Source organism: Temnothorax longispinosus, chromosome 4, assembly GCF_030848805.1.
Source record: "Temnothorax longispinosus isolate EJ_2023e chromosome 4, Tlon_JGU_v1, whole genome shotgun sequence".
NCBI lineage: Eukaryota > Metazoa > Arthropoda > Insecta > Hymenoptera > Formicidae > Temnothorax > Temnothorax longispinosus.
In genome coordinates this window covers 16032038-16046400 of record NC_092361.1, presented here as the reverse complement: position 1 = coordinate 16046400, position 14363 = coordinate 16032038, and the positions used below count along the sequence as shown (strand labels likewise).

Sequence of the window (14363 nt, the reverse complement as noted above, 5' to 3'; positions counted from 1 at the left end):
GAATAAATAACCGGATTAAAATTTGGGAATAAATAACCGGATTTTGGAAAAAGGATACGAATATTGCAGTTAAAAGTGCATGAAAGACAGAGATCTCCACCCGTATACTCCTGTCGATCCTTAATACAGATATTATTTGATAAGTTAATCGCCAATTTAATTAATTAAAGTTTTGATTGTTTCTAAGTTATTCTAAGATTTATTTTTTGTAGATAAATTTTTATACTTTTTATTTTCTTCTCTTTCTACACCGTTTAATTTTACATATGTAAAATTCAAATTCAAATTATATATAATTATTAAATTAAACTTTAGTTCTTCTATAATGGTTTCGTTTATTTACGTCCATTTATTATATCAAGCATATCGAGGTTAGTGTTAAGATCAATCCAGACAAACTTGCATAGCGCATAAACATAAGCATAAAAGATTTGATTGGTCCATATGCATGTGCATAAGGAAATAGACCAATCCGTTTCTTTGTGCATATGGTTATGCACCTATGCAATGTTTGTCTGGATAGACCTTTAAAGGTCTCAGAATTATGTTTAGTACAAAGTAATCGGAGCACGATCCTGGAGACATCCCGTGTCCGCGATATCGTCATCGTGGACGAGGCTCCGGGCCCAGAGAAAAAATAATCGTACAAACGATATATAGACCCAAACAATAAAAAAAATAAAAATAAAAAAGTTTATATATGAAGCCACAACACTCCCGCGGATGGCATACCCCCCGCCGTGTAGCATCCGAGTTTGACTTATTGTTAGTCGGGCAACGTGAACACAATCAGTTTCACGTTTGCCCGTCTCTGTGAAAAAAAAACGCGACGATCACCTTTTTCCTTTCTTTTCAAGTACTATGTATACTTGTAAACTATAAATGTATAAAAACGATTACTCGCCGCGATGGAAAGAAAGTAACACAATACAATTTCTTTATGATTCTCGAAATCAGAACTGTTTTTAAATCTGTTTGGATTTCTAAGCACAAGGAAAGACATCTCTTTTGCTTATGTATTATTCGACAAATCAATGATACCCTTCATGGAGTGCAGTAACGGCTGTCGCATACTGACAATGGAAACGAAGACGAGGGCGAAAACGGATAACGGATAAAAGATTGAAAAGGGAAATAAAGCCGCGAGCTTCCTCTTCTCGACGGTCCTTCGACTTTATTCGCGAGGCAACGATACTTTACGTAAATATCCAATTTCTGTATACAATCATAATTAGCTAATCATCCGTCGACGAAACATATCGCTCGCGTTAAAACAGCCGCTTCGGCATAAACTGCACGTTATGCGCGTTCTGCCGACGCGTATCTCAATCAGTATGACAAGCAAATATATATATAAAAAAAAAACATTCTTTTTGAAAACAGAAAATGAAATAAAAAAAGACATCTTTTGCAAGGTTGTTATTAACTTTGTTTGAAAAATACATATCATATAAAGAAACAAAAGAAATTTATGCAGAATTATTCTTAGTAATCGGAGGACGATCCTGGAGACGTCCCGTGTCCGTGATCGTCATCGTGGACGAGGCCCCGGGCCCAGAAAAAAAATAATCGTACAAACGATAGACCCAAACAATAAAAAAAATAAAAATAAAAAAGTTTATATATGAGGCCACGACACTCCCGCGGATGGCATACCCCCCGCCGTGTATCTTGACGCCGACGGCGGCGCGTATGCTGGCGGCGCGTATGCTGATGGCGGCGCGTATGATGGAGGCGACGCGTATGATGGAGGCGGCGCGTATGATGGCGGCGGCGCGTATGATGGCGGCGGCGCGTATGATGGAGGCGGCGCGTATGATGGCGGCGGCGCGTATGATAGAGGCGGCGCGTATGATGGAAGCGGCGCGTATGATGGCGGCGGCGCGTATGATAGAGGCGGTGCGTATGATGGCAGCGGCGGCAATGACGCGTATGATGGCTGCGGGCGGCTTGTATGCTGGCGACGCCGACGGCGCCGCGGCGCCGGCGGCGTGTATACTGACGACGGTGGTGGCGGCGTGTATGTTGGCGGCGGCGGCGGTGGAGGTGGCGCAGGCGACGCGTACGCCGACGGTGGAGTTGGAGTATACGCTGGCTGCGCGTATACTCCACCGGCGTACCTCATGTTTTCCGGTGCCTCTGCAGCGCTCGACGCACCACATGCATTGCGATCTGTAAAAAAAATGTGTATATATTACTTATGTTATAATATTTTTAATATAAAATATCTCGTGAAGTATTCACTGTTCTATGATTTTACCTTTATATTTTTATACGTAGAATTATGAAAGAAATCGATTGTTGTAAAAAAAAATAAAAAAAATATTTTAAAAAAATTTGATTGGATTTCATAGACGCATTCAATTTTGCAAAATTGCAAATGTAAAAATTAATATTATTATTCGCTTCCTTTCATTATTCTACGTATAAAAGAATGAAGGTAAAATCATAGAAAAGTAAATACTTTACGAGATATTTCATATTTTATATTGAAAATATAACAAAATTTAAAATATCCAGAAATTCCAAAAGAAAGCTTTATGGCAGTCTTTTGAAAACGTTTCGATGGGATCTGCAACTTTTCAAAATTTCTTGAAAACGACGACATCTATGACAAGACACATCGGAATTATATATTATATATATATATATATATATATATATATATATATATATATATATATATATATATATATATACTAGCTGGTTACCCGGGCTTCGCCCCGGAGGACATATGTAATAAGACACGCAAATAGTCTCTCTTTCTCTCTCTCTCTCCCTCTCCCTCTCTCTCTCTCTAAATTGAAAAATATTACTTTTTTATCCACTGAAGTTCAATTCCGTCGTATACAATTCTTTGAGATTCACTCAATTATTTCCTTAAAAAATTGAAAAATTTCGTAACCGATTTCCAAAAAGATACCGGTTCCCAAAAAGATCGGTAACAAAAAATTATATACTTTATAGCACTCCCCGAAAAATTCTACCCCTACTTTATATACAATTCTTTGAGATTCGGTCATTCGGAACCGGTTTCCAAAAAGATCGATAACAAAAAATAGTACACTTTATAGCACTCCCCGGGAAATTCTACCCCTACTTCATATATAATTCTTTGAGATTCAATCAATTATTTCCCGAAAAATTGGAAAAATTAAAAAAACCGGTTTCTATATAAAAAGATCGTTAACCAAAAACTATACACATAGTGGCACTCCCCGGAAAATTCTACCCCTATTTCATATACTTTTGGTGAAAATTTGGTTCAGGGGTTTGGGCTGGGCGTTGATGAGTCAGTCAGTCAGTCAGTCAGCGCAGGACATCTTCCTTTATATATATAGATATTAGGCGCCTATATATATATATATATATATATATATATATATATATATACTAGCTGGTTACCCGTGCTTCGCCCCGGAGGACATGTGTAATAATACACGCAAATAATCTCACTCAATAGTCTCTCTCTCTCTCTCTCTCTCTCTCTCTCTCTCTCTCTCTCTCTCTCTCTCTCTCTCTCTCTCTCTCTCTCTCTCTCCTCTCTCTCTCTCTCTCTCTCTCTCTCTCTCTCTCTCTCTCTCTCTCTCTCTCTCTCTCTCTCTCTCTCTCTCTCTCCTCTTCTCCCCCTCTCCCTTTCCCTCTCCCACTCTCTCTCCCACTCCCTCTCCCACTCCCTCTTCCACTCCCTCTCCCACTCTCTCTCCCACTCCCACTCCCTCTCCCTCTCCCTCTCCCTCTCCCTCTCCAAGATTCGGTCAATTATTTTGCGTAAGAATTAAAAAATTAGAAAAACCGGTTTCCAGAAGATTGGTAACGAAAAACTATACACTCTATGGCACTCCCCGGAAAATTCTACCCCTATTTTATATGTTTCTAATACAAATTCGGTCCAATAGTTTTTAAGTTAAAAACGTTCAAACATACACCACACACACACACACACACACACACACACACACACACACACACACACTTGTAAGAATTAAAAAAATGGGTTTCCAGAAAATAGATAACGAAAAACTATACACTCTATAGCACTCGCCGGAAAATTCTACCTCTATTTTATATGGTTCTAATATAAATTCGGTCCAATAGTTTTTAAGTTACCGTTTTTTTTTTATTTTTCGAATTCTTACGGGTGTGGTGTATGTTTGAACGTTTTTAACTTAAAAACTATTGAACCGAATTTGTATTAAAACCATATAAAATAGGGGTAGAATTTTCCGGGGAGTGCTATAGAGTGTATAGTTTTTCGTTATCTATTTTCTGAAAACCGATTTTTTTAATTCTTTTACCCGTAAGAATTAAAAAAATTAAAAAAATTGGTTTTTAGAAAATCGGTAACGAAAACTACACACTCTATAGCACTCCCCGGAAAATTCTAGCCCTATTTCATGTACTTGTAGTAAAAATTCGGTCCAATAGTTTTCAAGTTATTAACGTTCAAACATACACCACCCGTAAGGATTTTATATAATAGTATATATATATATATATATATATATATATATATATATATATATATATATAATTGTGTGATTGTGTGTGTGTGGTCCATACACATGTGCATAAGGAAATACACCAATCAGTTTTCTTATGCTTACGTATTATGCGTTGTGCAGAAGTGTGTGCTCCCCGCTTTAGGGTGCGTTTCCACTATACGCGTCGCGTCACGACGCCGCGTCATGAGTTATCCAATCAAAACGTTTCATTTTATGACGTCATTTCCGACAATATCTCGCGTCGGAAATGACGTTATAAAATAAAACGTTTTGATCGGATAACTCATGACGCGGCGTCGTGACGCGACGCGCGACGCGTATAGTGGGAACGCACCCATACTCCTGTCGACCCTTAAGGCTGAGTTTCCACTGAGCGCGTCACGCGTCGCGTCGTCCGAGTTGAACCAATCAAAACATCCCATTTCGATCCCGTCACAAGAATGTAATGAAATGGGATGTTCTGATTGGTTAACTTGTGACGACGCGATGCGTGACGCGCTCAGTGGAAACTCAGCCTTAAGGCCTGGGGGTCGATTACGGTTCTTGAAACGAGGTGAAAATTATAAAAGTGAACAGATTTACTAGATTTCGACCAATAAAATCATAGATACCCTAGTGAATTTCCTCACTTTTGTAACTTTCACCTCGTTTCAAGAACCGTAATAAGCCCCCTGGACACACGAATCGACGGAAGACGTAAGACGTAAATCGTAAGGAAATCCACTAATCAGAGTCGACTATTCCCCTCTTCTTCCCTCTTAAAGAGGGAAATAGTCGACTCTGATTGATGGATTTCCTTACAATTTACGTCTTACGTCTTCCGTCGATTCGTGTGTGAAGGCCTTTAAGGCCATTGCACGTAACAAAGTTTTAGTCACAATCGTAAGGCCGTAAGAAAATAGACCAATCACAGTCGATTATTCTCCTCGCGCTTGAAGAATAATCAAGTGTGATACAAGAATAATCAAAACTAAAACCTTGTTACGTGCATTTATTTTTACGAAATAAAGTGTAATTAATACGAAACTAATACGCATTTGATATATTCATAAACTGAAAATCTTTCTTGCAAAAGTATTTTTTTATCCACGGCAAGTACGTGTCTAGTATAATTCAATTTAAACGATTATTATAGGTAATATTATATGCTTTACTCTGTAAAAGAAGATGCATCGCCTCATAAAACTCCGTCGAGTTATTTATTACTATATGTGAATCTTATTTATCAAAAAATCTTAAAATTTGTTATATCTTCGCCGTATGAAACAAAATATATCGTAATAATTTTGTCGTCACTCAATTATAATTAATGCTTTATAGAAAATATTGATATATGGCAAATTTTCATATTTACAGAAAATGCAGAGTATTTGTCAGTGTGTCAAACATTTAGCGTTATACGGCAGATCCGCAATAAATAGGACGAATATATTGTCAAATGCAACAAATCTTGCGCCAGCATGTAGTTTCCATATTTCTGCGATATGCAGAGGTAAATTGAGTAACTACGAAGCCCCAACAGGATTTCTAGATTATAATAAGACTATATTTCCACCTCAAAAGCCGGGTGAAGAAAGAAAACCTGCTGTAAGTTGCATTTTGCCAACTTTAATATTAAATATTAGATGCTTTCTGTTTACATCAAAACTCATTGTCAGATAATTCTCACTATCGTAACAAATATCCTAATAAATTTGTTATCACACTTGCTGTTTGTGCCGCATGTGCCGCTCGTGTCTCTAATTCTTGTAGCGTGTAGGCTAACTCTTCGGGTGTGATAAAGGCTAAAGAGATATTATAGAATATATTTTGATACATGAGACAACTTGTACAATATTCTCACGACACACGTCTCCACTTTTAACACTCTCTCTCTTACCTTCAAATCCACGAGTATAGTTATAATGCGTATGGCCTTGGCGGGTGTGCACATTCTGCATTCGCTCTTCTTCAGGACCGTACGTGTCGTACTGTCTCCGTTTCTCCGGATCAGTAAGAATAGTCACCGCATTAACAATGGCTGCATAAAAGATTTCTCGCATAAATGCAAGTAAATTCGCAATAGCAAACCTAATTTCATTTTTTTCCCCACTATCTCGACATACCCTTAAAAGCTTCGGCGGTGCCTGGCGCCTTATTCTTGTCAGGATGTAATTGAAGCGCCAATTTCTTGTAAGCCTTCTTAATGTCGCTGTCCGTAGCGTCTTTGCTGACTCCTAAAATCTCGTAATAATCCTTGCATTTCTTTATCCTACAATAACCAAACAAAAAGAAACATATTTATCCAAGATTATTAAATAAGTAAAATATAAATTGATAACAGCATTGTATTCTCGAGTAATCAAAACAATCTCGAAATACCTACTTCTCAATATATGCCAGCTGTTCTTTCGAATATAGTTCTGGGCTCTTTCGAACAGAATTCTGAAAATGTGTGCCATCTTTGGCACAATTTTGTCGCTTTCTAACGTTAGACTCAGCCGAATCTGATTTCTGATTCTCCTTAGTGTGTACCGTCACTTCCGCCAGCAGGTCTATAAATACAAATTATTTGATTCCTGTAACCATCAGTACTCTGACTAAGAGAAGAAAGGTGCGTTCTCGTAAAATGTAAGCCTGAAAGCCTTTTATTCCGCTTGAGTATACGTGGCTAATGCAAAGTCAACAAAGAAGCCAAGATTCGACGCTGTGCTTCAAACGGAGTGGAGATCATGAGTCGACACGTACCTTCGGCTCTTTTCGTCGGATAGAGCTTCTGGGCCTTGCGGGCAAACTTCTCAACTTCCTCGTACTTTCTCTTCCGCATAAAACGATCCGCGAACTCCATGCACCGCTCCGCCTCGTCCTTGTTGCTGTCCATCTCGTCCGTCGCCGCGAGAGGTGCCACGAGACCCACGAGAGTTTACCCAGTCAACGGAATTCAGACGCGATCACGCGGTGACGGGTTAGGCGAAGCGTGAACACTGAAGTACTGAACCGGCTGAACCGGGTTCAGTGAACCCTCTGCCTCGACACTCCACCCCCTCCACCACGGTAATTCAGTTATTATGTCACGTCTCACGAGCATCGTCACAGCACTCACAGCTGACAATGAACGGCTGAACGCAGACGACGCGAGATACGGCAGGACCATGGGCAGGACGGCCAGGACGGGCGCCATCAAGCAATCGCCCCAATTGCCCGGCCCGCTAATAACGGTCAATTGTCACGCGAATAAACTGGCTGTGCGTCAAGAAAGGATTTCCAGGCGATTTACGGAATAATCGATATATTCGGGAAATTCGAAGATTCCGCGAGCAATCGGCTTCTGAAATTGGGATGTCGTACATAATTGTTGAACGCGGATTGGCTATCGAGCGGGGTATCTTCGATGGCCACGGGTCTCTTCGTCTTATTTGCACTTTCTGCAATCGGATTTTATCGATCCCTTTTCTTCCTCCGACGTCCGACTATACGTCTTATCTTGTTTCAGCTACGGAAAGTACATACAAATATTACAAATACAACAAGCAATAACCTAACACAGACCTATCGCGAAACCGAGAACCACTGAACCATATATGACGCGTAGGAAAAGGTCTGTTCTGTTTAAGCTCAAGTTCTTGCACAGTTCATCCTTTTCTCCTTTTCTCTCGAATGTGAGAAGAAAAAGAGGAAATATATGTGCAAGAAGTTCAGCTAAAAAGAACAGGCCTATATGTTCAGCAATATGTCTATTTCTATTAATGCAGATTAACGTTAATCTCGGTTTAATTTACCTAACTTTTTATCTTTTTTTATTTTTAAAACTAGAAAAAGATAAAAAGTAAAAACCATTGCACGTAACAAAGTTTTAGTCATAAAGAAAATAGACCAATCACACTCGATTATTCTCTCGAGCCTCAAGCAGAATAATCGACTATGATTGGGTCAATTTTCTTTGTTACGTGCAATGGCCTTAAAGCCTAAAATCAGACTAGCGGCTCGCGGCCGCGACTGCGATTGCGATTTCGTTCCTTGACCAATGAGAAAGAAGCTGCTGGCAATTCGGACATTTCTCATTGGTCAAGAGACGAAATCGCAATCGCAGTCGCGGCCGCGAGCCGCTAGTGTGATATGGGCATAAGGGTCATCTACAATGAGTCGCAGTCGCAAGAGTCGTAAGAAATTGACCAATCACAGTTCATTATTCTTCGACCGCAAAGAGAATATAAGGACCGTATTGCACGTGAACACAATTTTCTTCGAGGTGCATCTAATCGTAATCCGGTACGGATACCAGCCTGACGAAAATTAGTACCGACCATCACACTCGATTATTCTTCGAGCTCAAGGAGAATAACCGACTGTGATTGGTCTATTTTCTTACGGCCTTACGATTATGACTAAAACTTTGTTACGTGCAATGGCCTTAATAGACTGTGATTGGTCAATTTCTTACGACTCTTACGACTGCGACTCATTGTAGATGGCCCTTTAAGTTAAACCCAGATTAAAGTTAACTATGTTGATAGAAATAAACATTACTGCTTATATTTTTTGTTATGCTGGGTCTACAATGCGAGTCGCAAAGTCGTGAGTCGCAAGAATTGACCAATCACAGTCGATTATTCTCCTCAAATTCGACTGTGATTGGTCAATTCTTGCGACTCACGACTTTGCGACTCGCATTGTAGACCCAGCATATAGTTTTTATTTTCTGCCGCATCTTCTCAAGCTACATGAGAGAGAAATGTCGTTCTGTGATTGGTTGAAAGTCGCACGCCGTGAGAATTGTTCACGAATAAACGGCAGAGGGGAAGCCATAGCGATTTATCGAACGGTCTTCTAGAAAACGCTTTATGAACACACGTCTCGCGCGTTTATCTTTCACTTCGCATGTTGCTAGAGAAGCGTAAGCAGGCACGATGGTGAGTTTTTACGCGTGTTCTCGTTATATCCGTTTTTCTTCTCGCAATCCTATTCTCCCGCGCGTGAAGACGCTCAAAAATCATATCTACAGACTCTGATCTCGTTTCGTATGTGTTTCAGTCGGCTCACAAGACGTTCATTATCAAGCGAAAGCTTGCGAAAAAGTTGAAGCAAAACAGGCCGATTCCCCAATGGGTGAGAATGCGGACTGGCAACACTATTCGGTAAGTTCGAGCCTAATTAATTAACAAATATAGCTCTTTACATGACGTAAGAGATGTGCCTGCGTGATATGTAAGATGTGCACAGTTTAATTCCATATTGGTTATAAACATCCTTCGTTTTCTCATTGCATATAATTGTGCAAATGTTGATGTAGTATGTGTATTAAAATAAAATTAGTATTACACCTTATATCCATAATCTTGTGAGAAAAAATTAAAATATTTGTACTGAATGAGACTTCAATATTAGATGTTTCTTTAGTTTTATATCATCTTTGTATAATTTGACATTATTGATTGTTTTGACTCGACGAGAAGATAGAAGATAGACTATCATTGTTACAATTTTACTATTGATGCAGCACATGCTTATATTTGAGATTATTTTATAATTTATAATATTAAGATATATAATGGAAACATTATTAATGAAGATTTATAAAGGTTTATATGTTAAAACTGTAACTTTTTTGTTTTCAGGTACAACGCAAAGAGGCGTCACTGGAGAAGAACTAAGCTAAAGTTGTAAATCACATAATTCCATGCTTGCAGATAATGAATAAAGATATCACTTCTGTATAAGGAATAAAATTTCTCATTTTCTTCTATTCAATGTCTGTATGACTATCTACAACATTAATACCTATACGACACACAATTTTTCGTTACTGTCACTTCAAAAATGTACGATTTAAAATAAAACAAATATTGCAACCTTCAGGAAATTGCATGTCTGTAATAAACCACTGCCAAAAAAACTGCTAAAAGATAGGACATATTTATTATATTTTTATATATATGATACTAATTATTAGCTTTCATATAACATATATTTACAGTATTACATATTCATAACGTTACAAAGAATTCGGTACTTTGCGTTGGTGCGCTTCTTTCAACCAATCGTTCAACAAATCCTCGCCAGTCTTAGGATACGGTAGGTAATAATGCTTAGGTGGTGGTCCTTCCTCCAAGCGTACAAAATAATGGCAATACCTATAGTGTATGGTTCCCTTGCGTCCAAAAGCATGACGCCGTAATCCCTTTATTACAATACCTTTAGTAGCGAACGATTCCGCTGAAAAAAGAAACATTTTCACGATATTAATCGAATTGTTAGAAGACTTGGGAAACAGAATGGTTCGTAGATACATGTAACCGAGGTTTCGAACATTAATTGATATACTCACCAACCCACAAATTACTTTTAAATTCAACGTTATGCTCTTCCACGGCCAACCGTTGGGCTTCCAATATAACTTCCTTCGCAATTATAGCGCCTTTCTTGTGTAAAAAACTCAACTGTTTCACAGCTTCGTCCACGGACATTCCTCGCACAAAACCTGCGATGTACCACATCTTCTTCGGACTGTATTTTATATTAGCTTTCATGTGGCATACATACTGAGAAACAAATGTACATAGTGATCAATAACTTGATAACTTAATATTTAATATTAAAATTGGCAAAATGCAACTTACAGCAGGTCTTCTTTCTTCGCCTGGCTTTTGAGGTGGAAATATAGTCTTATTATAGTCTAGAAATCCAGTTGGGGCTTCGTAGTTACTCAATTTACCTCTGCATATCGCAGAAATATGGAAACTACATGCTGGCGCAAGATTTGTTGCATTTGACAATATATTCGTCCTATTTATAGCGGATCTGCCGTATAACGCTAAATGCTTGACACACTGACGAATACTCTGCATTTTCTGTAAATGTGAAAATTTGCCATGTATCAATATTTTCTATAAAGCATTAATTATAATTGAGTGACGACAAAATTATTAAGATAACTTTTGTTTCATACGGCGAAGAGATGACAAATTTAAGATTTTCTGATAAATAAGATTCACATATAATAAATAACTCGACGGAGTTTTACGAGGCGATGTTCGTTTTACAGAAGAGCAAAGCATATAACATAACCTATAATAATCGTTTAAATTGAACTCTACAATAGAAATTGAATTATACTAGACACGTACTTGCCGTGGATAAAAAAATACTTTTGCAAGAAAGATTTTCAGTTTATGAATATATCAAATGCGTATTAGTTTCGTATTAATTACACTTCATTTCGTAAAAAAAATTGATTTTTAGCACACACATATGAGGGCTAAGGCTAAACACCTCGATCGAACACTAACCTCGATGTGCTCGATACTCGATATGATAAATGGACACAAATAAACGCTTGTTGTTTTTTATAAACGCAGTTTATTTTCTGCACTTAAAATGAAATAAGCGTTATTATAGGAGAACTAAAGTTTAATTTAATAATTATATATAATTTGAATTTGAATTTTACATATGTAAAATTAAACGGTGTGGAAAGAGAAGAAAATAAAAAGTATAAAAATTTATCTACAAAAAATAAATCTTAGAATAACTTAGAAACAATCAAACCAATCAAAACTTTAATTAATTTAATTGGCGATTAACTTATCAAATAATATCTGTATTAATTTGTTAACATGAATAAAACTAAGTTTTTATTGTTCGACATATGCGAAATATTAGATTAGGAATAACAAAATTACATAGCTAGAAATTTTGCTTTAAGTGCATGATTTTGCCGGCTGATTTAATCTCCAATTAAATTGATCAGAGTTTGGTCGGAGTCATCCTTAAATCAATTAGTTACATTGTTGACATTAAACAAATTGTAACATTTAAAATATATAATAGAAGAATAATAAATTGATTTTTGTTAAAACTGTTATAAAAATTTTAATCTAGTACTCCTGTATCATAGTACAATATAGTAACAAAAATAACGATTTGAAATACAAATCTTTATACGAGTCATTTGTAATTTACAACTTCTCCGTTAGCTCGGGTACAGCCTTAAATAAATCTGCGACTAATCCATAATCTGCTACTTGAAAGATCGGTGCTTCTGGGTCTTTGTTAATAGCCACAATCGTCTTAGAATCCTTCATACCAGCGAGATGCTGAATCGCTCCCGAAATTCCAACTGCTATATACAGGTTCTGAAATCGCAATCATGCATGCAATTATTGCACTCAAGATAAGATTGAAACGACTAATAAAGCAAAGTCGTATCAATTATTATTATCATTTTACTTACAGGCGCAACGATCTTTCCTGTTTGTCCTACTTGCATATCATTTGGCACAAAACCAGCGTCAACTGCGGCGCGAGATGCTCCTACTGCTGCATTAAGCTTGTCCGCCAATGTATAAAGCAATTGGAAGTTCTCCCCAGATTTCATTCCACGTCCACCGGAAATCACAACTTTAGCGGACGTCAATTCCGGCCTGTCGGACTTGCTGAGCTCTTGTTTAACGTATTCCACTTGATTCGAAGTGTAGTCGTCAGCAGGGACACTCTCGTATTTAGCGTCACCGCCTTCCAAAGGTAGCGACTCAAAAGAGGTACCTCTCACCGATACTACCTTCACGTTATCTTTAGATTTCAGAGTCTGAATGGCATTACCAGCGTATATGGTACGTACGAAGGTATCCGAAGCTTTTATATCGATAATTTCGCTTATTGGGGATACGTCCAACTTAGCTGCAACCTTAAACAGATTTATATATGAATTAGTATAAAATTAACGTAGTTGGTACAATCTTTTGGCGGAATAATAAATTGTGAACTAACTCGGGGAAGCAACGCCTTGCCAAACGCGCTTGCACCGGCTAATATATGCGTGAACTTGTGCTCGTTGCACAGCTTAAGTACAAGCGGCGTCAACGACTCCGCGGTAAATCCCTTAAACGCATCGCTGTCCGCGTGGAAGACCTTGGACACGCCTTTGGCCTTGCACGCATTCTGCGCAACTGCCTCACATTTCGTGCCAGCCACCAGGACGGTAACGTCGCCGCCGATCTTCTTGGCAGCTGTCAACGTGTTGCAGGTGAGCGGCAATAGAGTCTCGTTATTGTGCTCCGCAATGACCAGAGTAGACTCGTAGCGTGCCAACGAACCGAACTGAAAATAAATGACATTTGTGAGACATTAAAATTAAAAAAAAATTCTACAAATTAGGAAACAATCCGAAATCTATTCACGATACAGCTAATCGAGCTTCGAACAAGTATAAACAGCGAGTTATCTTACGCTTCTCACAAAAATAGATCGAAAATGTAGTAAACGTTAGAATTGGAACGAATCTCTCTCTTTGAGGTCATGGTGCTCGGAACGCAAAGTATATATACGAATATCATATGATCGAAACGGGAAAACAAATGAGAGATGAAAATTAACGAATTCGAGAAAAAGTATGCTCACTTTGCTAGTAGCCCGTAACGTCCTCGCGCAGGTGGAAAACATCGTTGCGGAAATTCGTGTTCTTTTTCGCCTGTAACGTTGAACGTCTAAAAAAAATAATGCTCCCTAATCAGTGACGTACAAGTCCAAAGTTCCGCCGGGTTATAGCCAGGAGTGTCAATTGGTAAGTGCATCAATCGCGACAATTACTGCATATTATGGAGCGTATTATTGCACATTGAAAGGGCCATATATGCGTGATCATGTATTTTAAAGAGATTTGCTTTATCGAATATCTATCCATAGGGTTTGTAAATACTCCAAATCGTGCATAAGTAATAATATTAATACAAATTCTTTTCTTCGAAATGCGTCGGCATGTAACAATTAAGCTTTATTCAGACGGATCTGCCGTGATGCATCCCTAAGGGTGCGGTCACATGGACTGATATAAGAGCCACCGCACAAGACTCTCGTATGGTCACGTAGCGTAACGTAACGTGA

The 14363-nt window shown here is 38.3% G+C and overlaps 4 protein-coding genes across 5 annotated transcripts; 1 reads left to right on the top strand and 3 right to left on the bottom strand.

Moving 5' to 3' along the window:
• Window positions 1-210: 210 nt before the first annotated feature.
• On the bottom strand, window positions 211-8072 carry LOC139811845 (dnaJ homolog subfamily B member 12-like). 2 transcript variants are annotated; one of them, XM_071776268.1, is made up of 5 exons: window positions 7233-8072; window positions 6871-7039; window positions 6611-6756; window positions 6385-6525; window positions 211-2172 (listed from the first exon to the last, which is right to left on the bottom strand). In XM_071776268.1, exons 1-5 carry the CDS (start codon window positions 7363-7365, stop codon window positions 1619-1621), a joined length of 1143 nt encoding a protein of 380 aa, XP_071632369.1. In that variant the 5' UTR covers window positions 7366-8072; the 3' UTR covers window positions 211-1618. The 2 variants fall into 2 exon arrangements, with proteins under 2 accessions (XP_071632369.1, XP_071632370.1); XM_071776269.1 differs by lacking the exon at window positions 211-2172 and adding an exon at window positions 6094-6289 and having other exon boundaries at window positions 7233-8054.
• A 1172-nt stretch (window positions 8073-9244) lies between these two features.
• On the top strand, window positions 9245-10227 carry Rpl39 (ribosomal protein L39). Its single transcript, XM_071775368.1, has 3 exons — window positions 9245-9394; window positions 9516-9619; window positions 10100-10227. Exons 1-3 carry the CDS (start codon window positions 9392-9394, stop codon window positions 10146-10148), a joined length of 156 nt encoding a protein of 51 aa, XP_071631469.1. The 5' UTR covers window positions 9245-9391; the 3' UTR covers window positions 10149-10227.
• A 148-nt stretch (window positions 10228-10375) lies between these two features.
• On the bottom strand, window positions 10376-11750 carry Mrpl22 (mitochondrial ribosomal protein L22). The gene is made up of 4 exons (XM_071775366.1): window positions 11609-11750; window positions 11102-11332; window positions 10810-11023; window positions 10376-10697 (listed from the first exon to the last, which is right to left on the bottom strand). Exons 2-4 carry the CDS (start codon window positions 11327-11329, stop codon window positions 10477-10479), a joined length of 663 nt encoding a protein of 220 aa, XP_071631467.1. The 5' UTR covers window positions 11330-11332; window positions 11609-11750; the 3' UTR covers window positions 10376-10476.
• On the bottom strand, window positions 11609-14209 carry Wal (electron transfer flavoprotein subunit alpha wal). Its single transcript, XM_071775365.1, has 4 exons — window positions 13881-14209; window positions 13251-13580; window positions 12715-13167; window positions 11609-12616 (listed from the first exon to the last, which is right to left on the bottom strand). Exons 1-4 carry the CDS (start codon window positions 13920-13922, stop codon window positions 12440-12442), a joined length of 1002 nt encoding a protein of 333 aa, XP_071631466.1. The 5' UTR covers window positions 13923-14209; the 3' UTR covers window positions 11609-12439.
• Between the last annotated feature and the right edge of the window lie 154 nt (window positions 14210-14363).

Bases quoted from the DNA above. Each gene is read 5' to 3' on its own strand.
- LOC139811845 (XM_071776268.1), bottom strand. From the start codon at position 7,365: ATGGACAGCAACAAGGACGAGGCGGAGCGGTGCATGGAGTTCGCGGAT. The intron at 7,040-7,232 runs GTACGTGTCGAC...TTGTATTTATAG, and splicing joins TCCGACGAAAAGAGCCGAAG to ACCTGCTGGCGGAAGTGACG. The intron at 6,757-6,870 runs GTAGGTATTTCG...TGGTTATTGTAG, and splicing joins CAGCTGGCATATATTGAGAA to GATAAAGAAATGCAAGGATT.
- Rpl39 (XM_071775368.1), top strand. The intron at 9,620-10,099 runs GTAAGTTCGAGC...TTTTGTTTTCAG, and splicing joins CGGACTGGCAACACTATTCG to GTACAACGCAAAGAGGCGTC.
- Mrpl22 (XM_071775366.1), bottom strand. From the start codon at position 11,329: ATGCAGAGTATTCGTCAGTGTGTCAAGCATTTAGCGTTATACGGCAGA. The intron at 11,024-11,101 runs GTAAGTTGCATT...TTTGTTTCTCAG, and splicing joins GCGAAGAAAGAAGACCTGCT to TATGTATGCCACATGAAAGC. The intron at 10,698-10,809 runs GTGAGTATATCA...TTCTTTTTTCAG, and splicing joins TAAAAGTAATTTGTGGGTTG to CGGAATCGTTCGCTACTAAA.
- Wal (XM_071775365.1), bottom strand. From the start codon at position 13,922: ATGTTTTCCACCTGCGCGAGGACGTTACGGGCTACTAGCAAA. The intron at 13,168-13,250 runs GTTAGTTCACAA...AATCTGTTTAAG, and splicing joins GCAAGGCGTTGCTTCCCCGA to GTTGCAGCTAAGTTGGACGT. The intron at 12,617-12,714 runs GTAAGTAAAATG...TTGCGATTTCAG, and splicing joins CAGGAAAGATCGTTGCGCCT to AACCTGTATATAGCAGTTGG.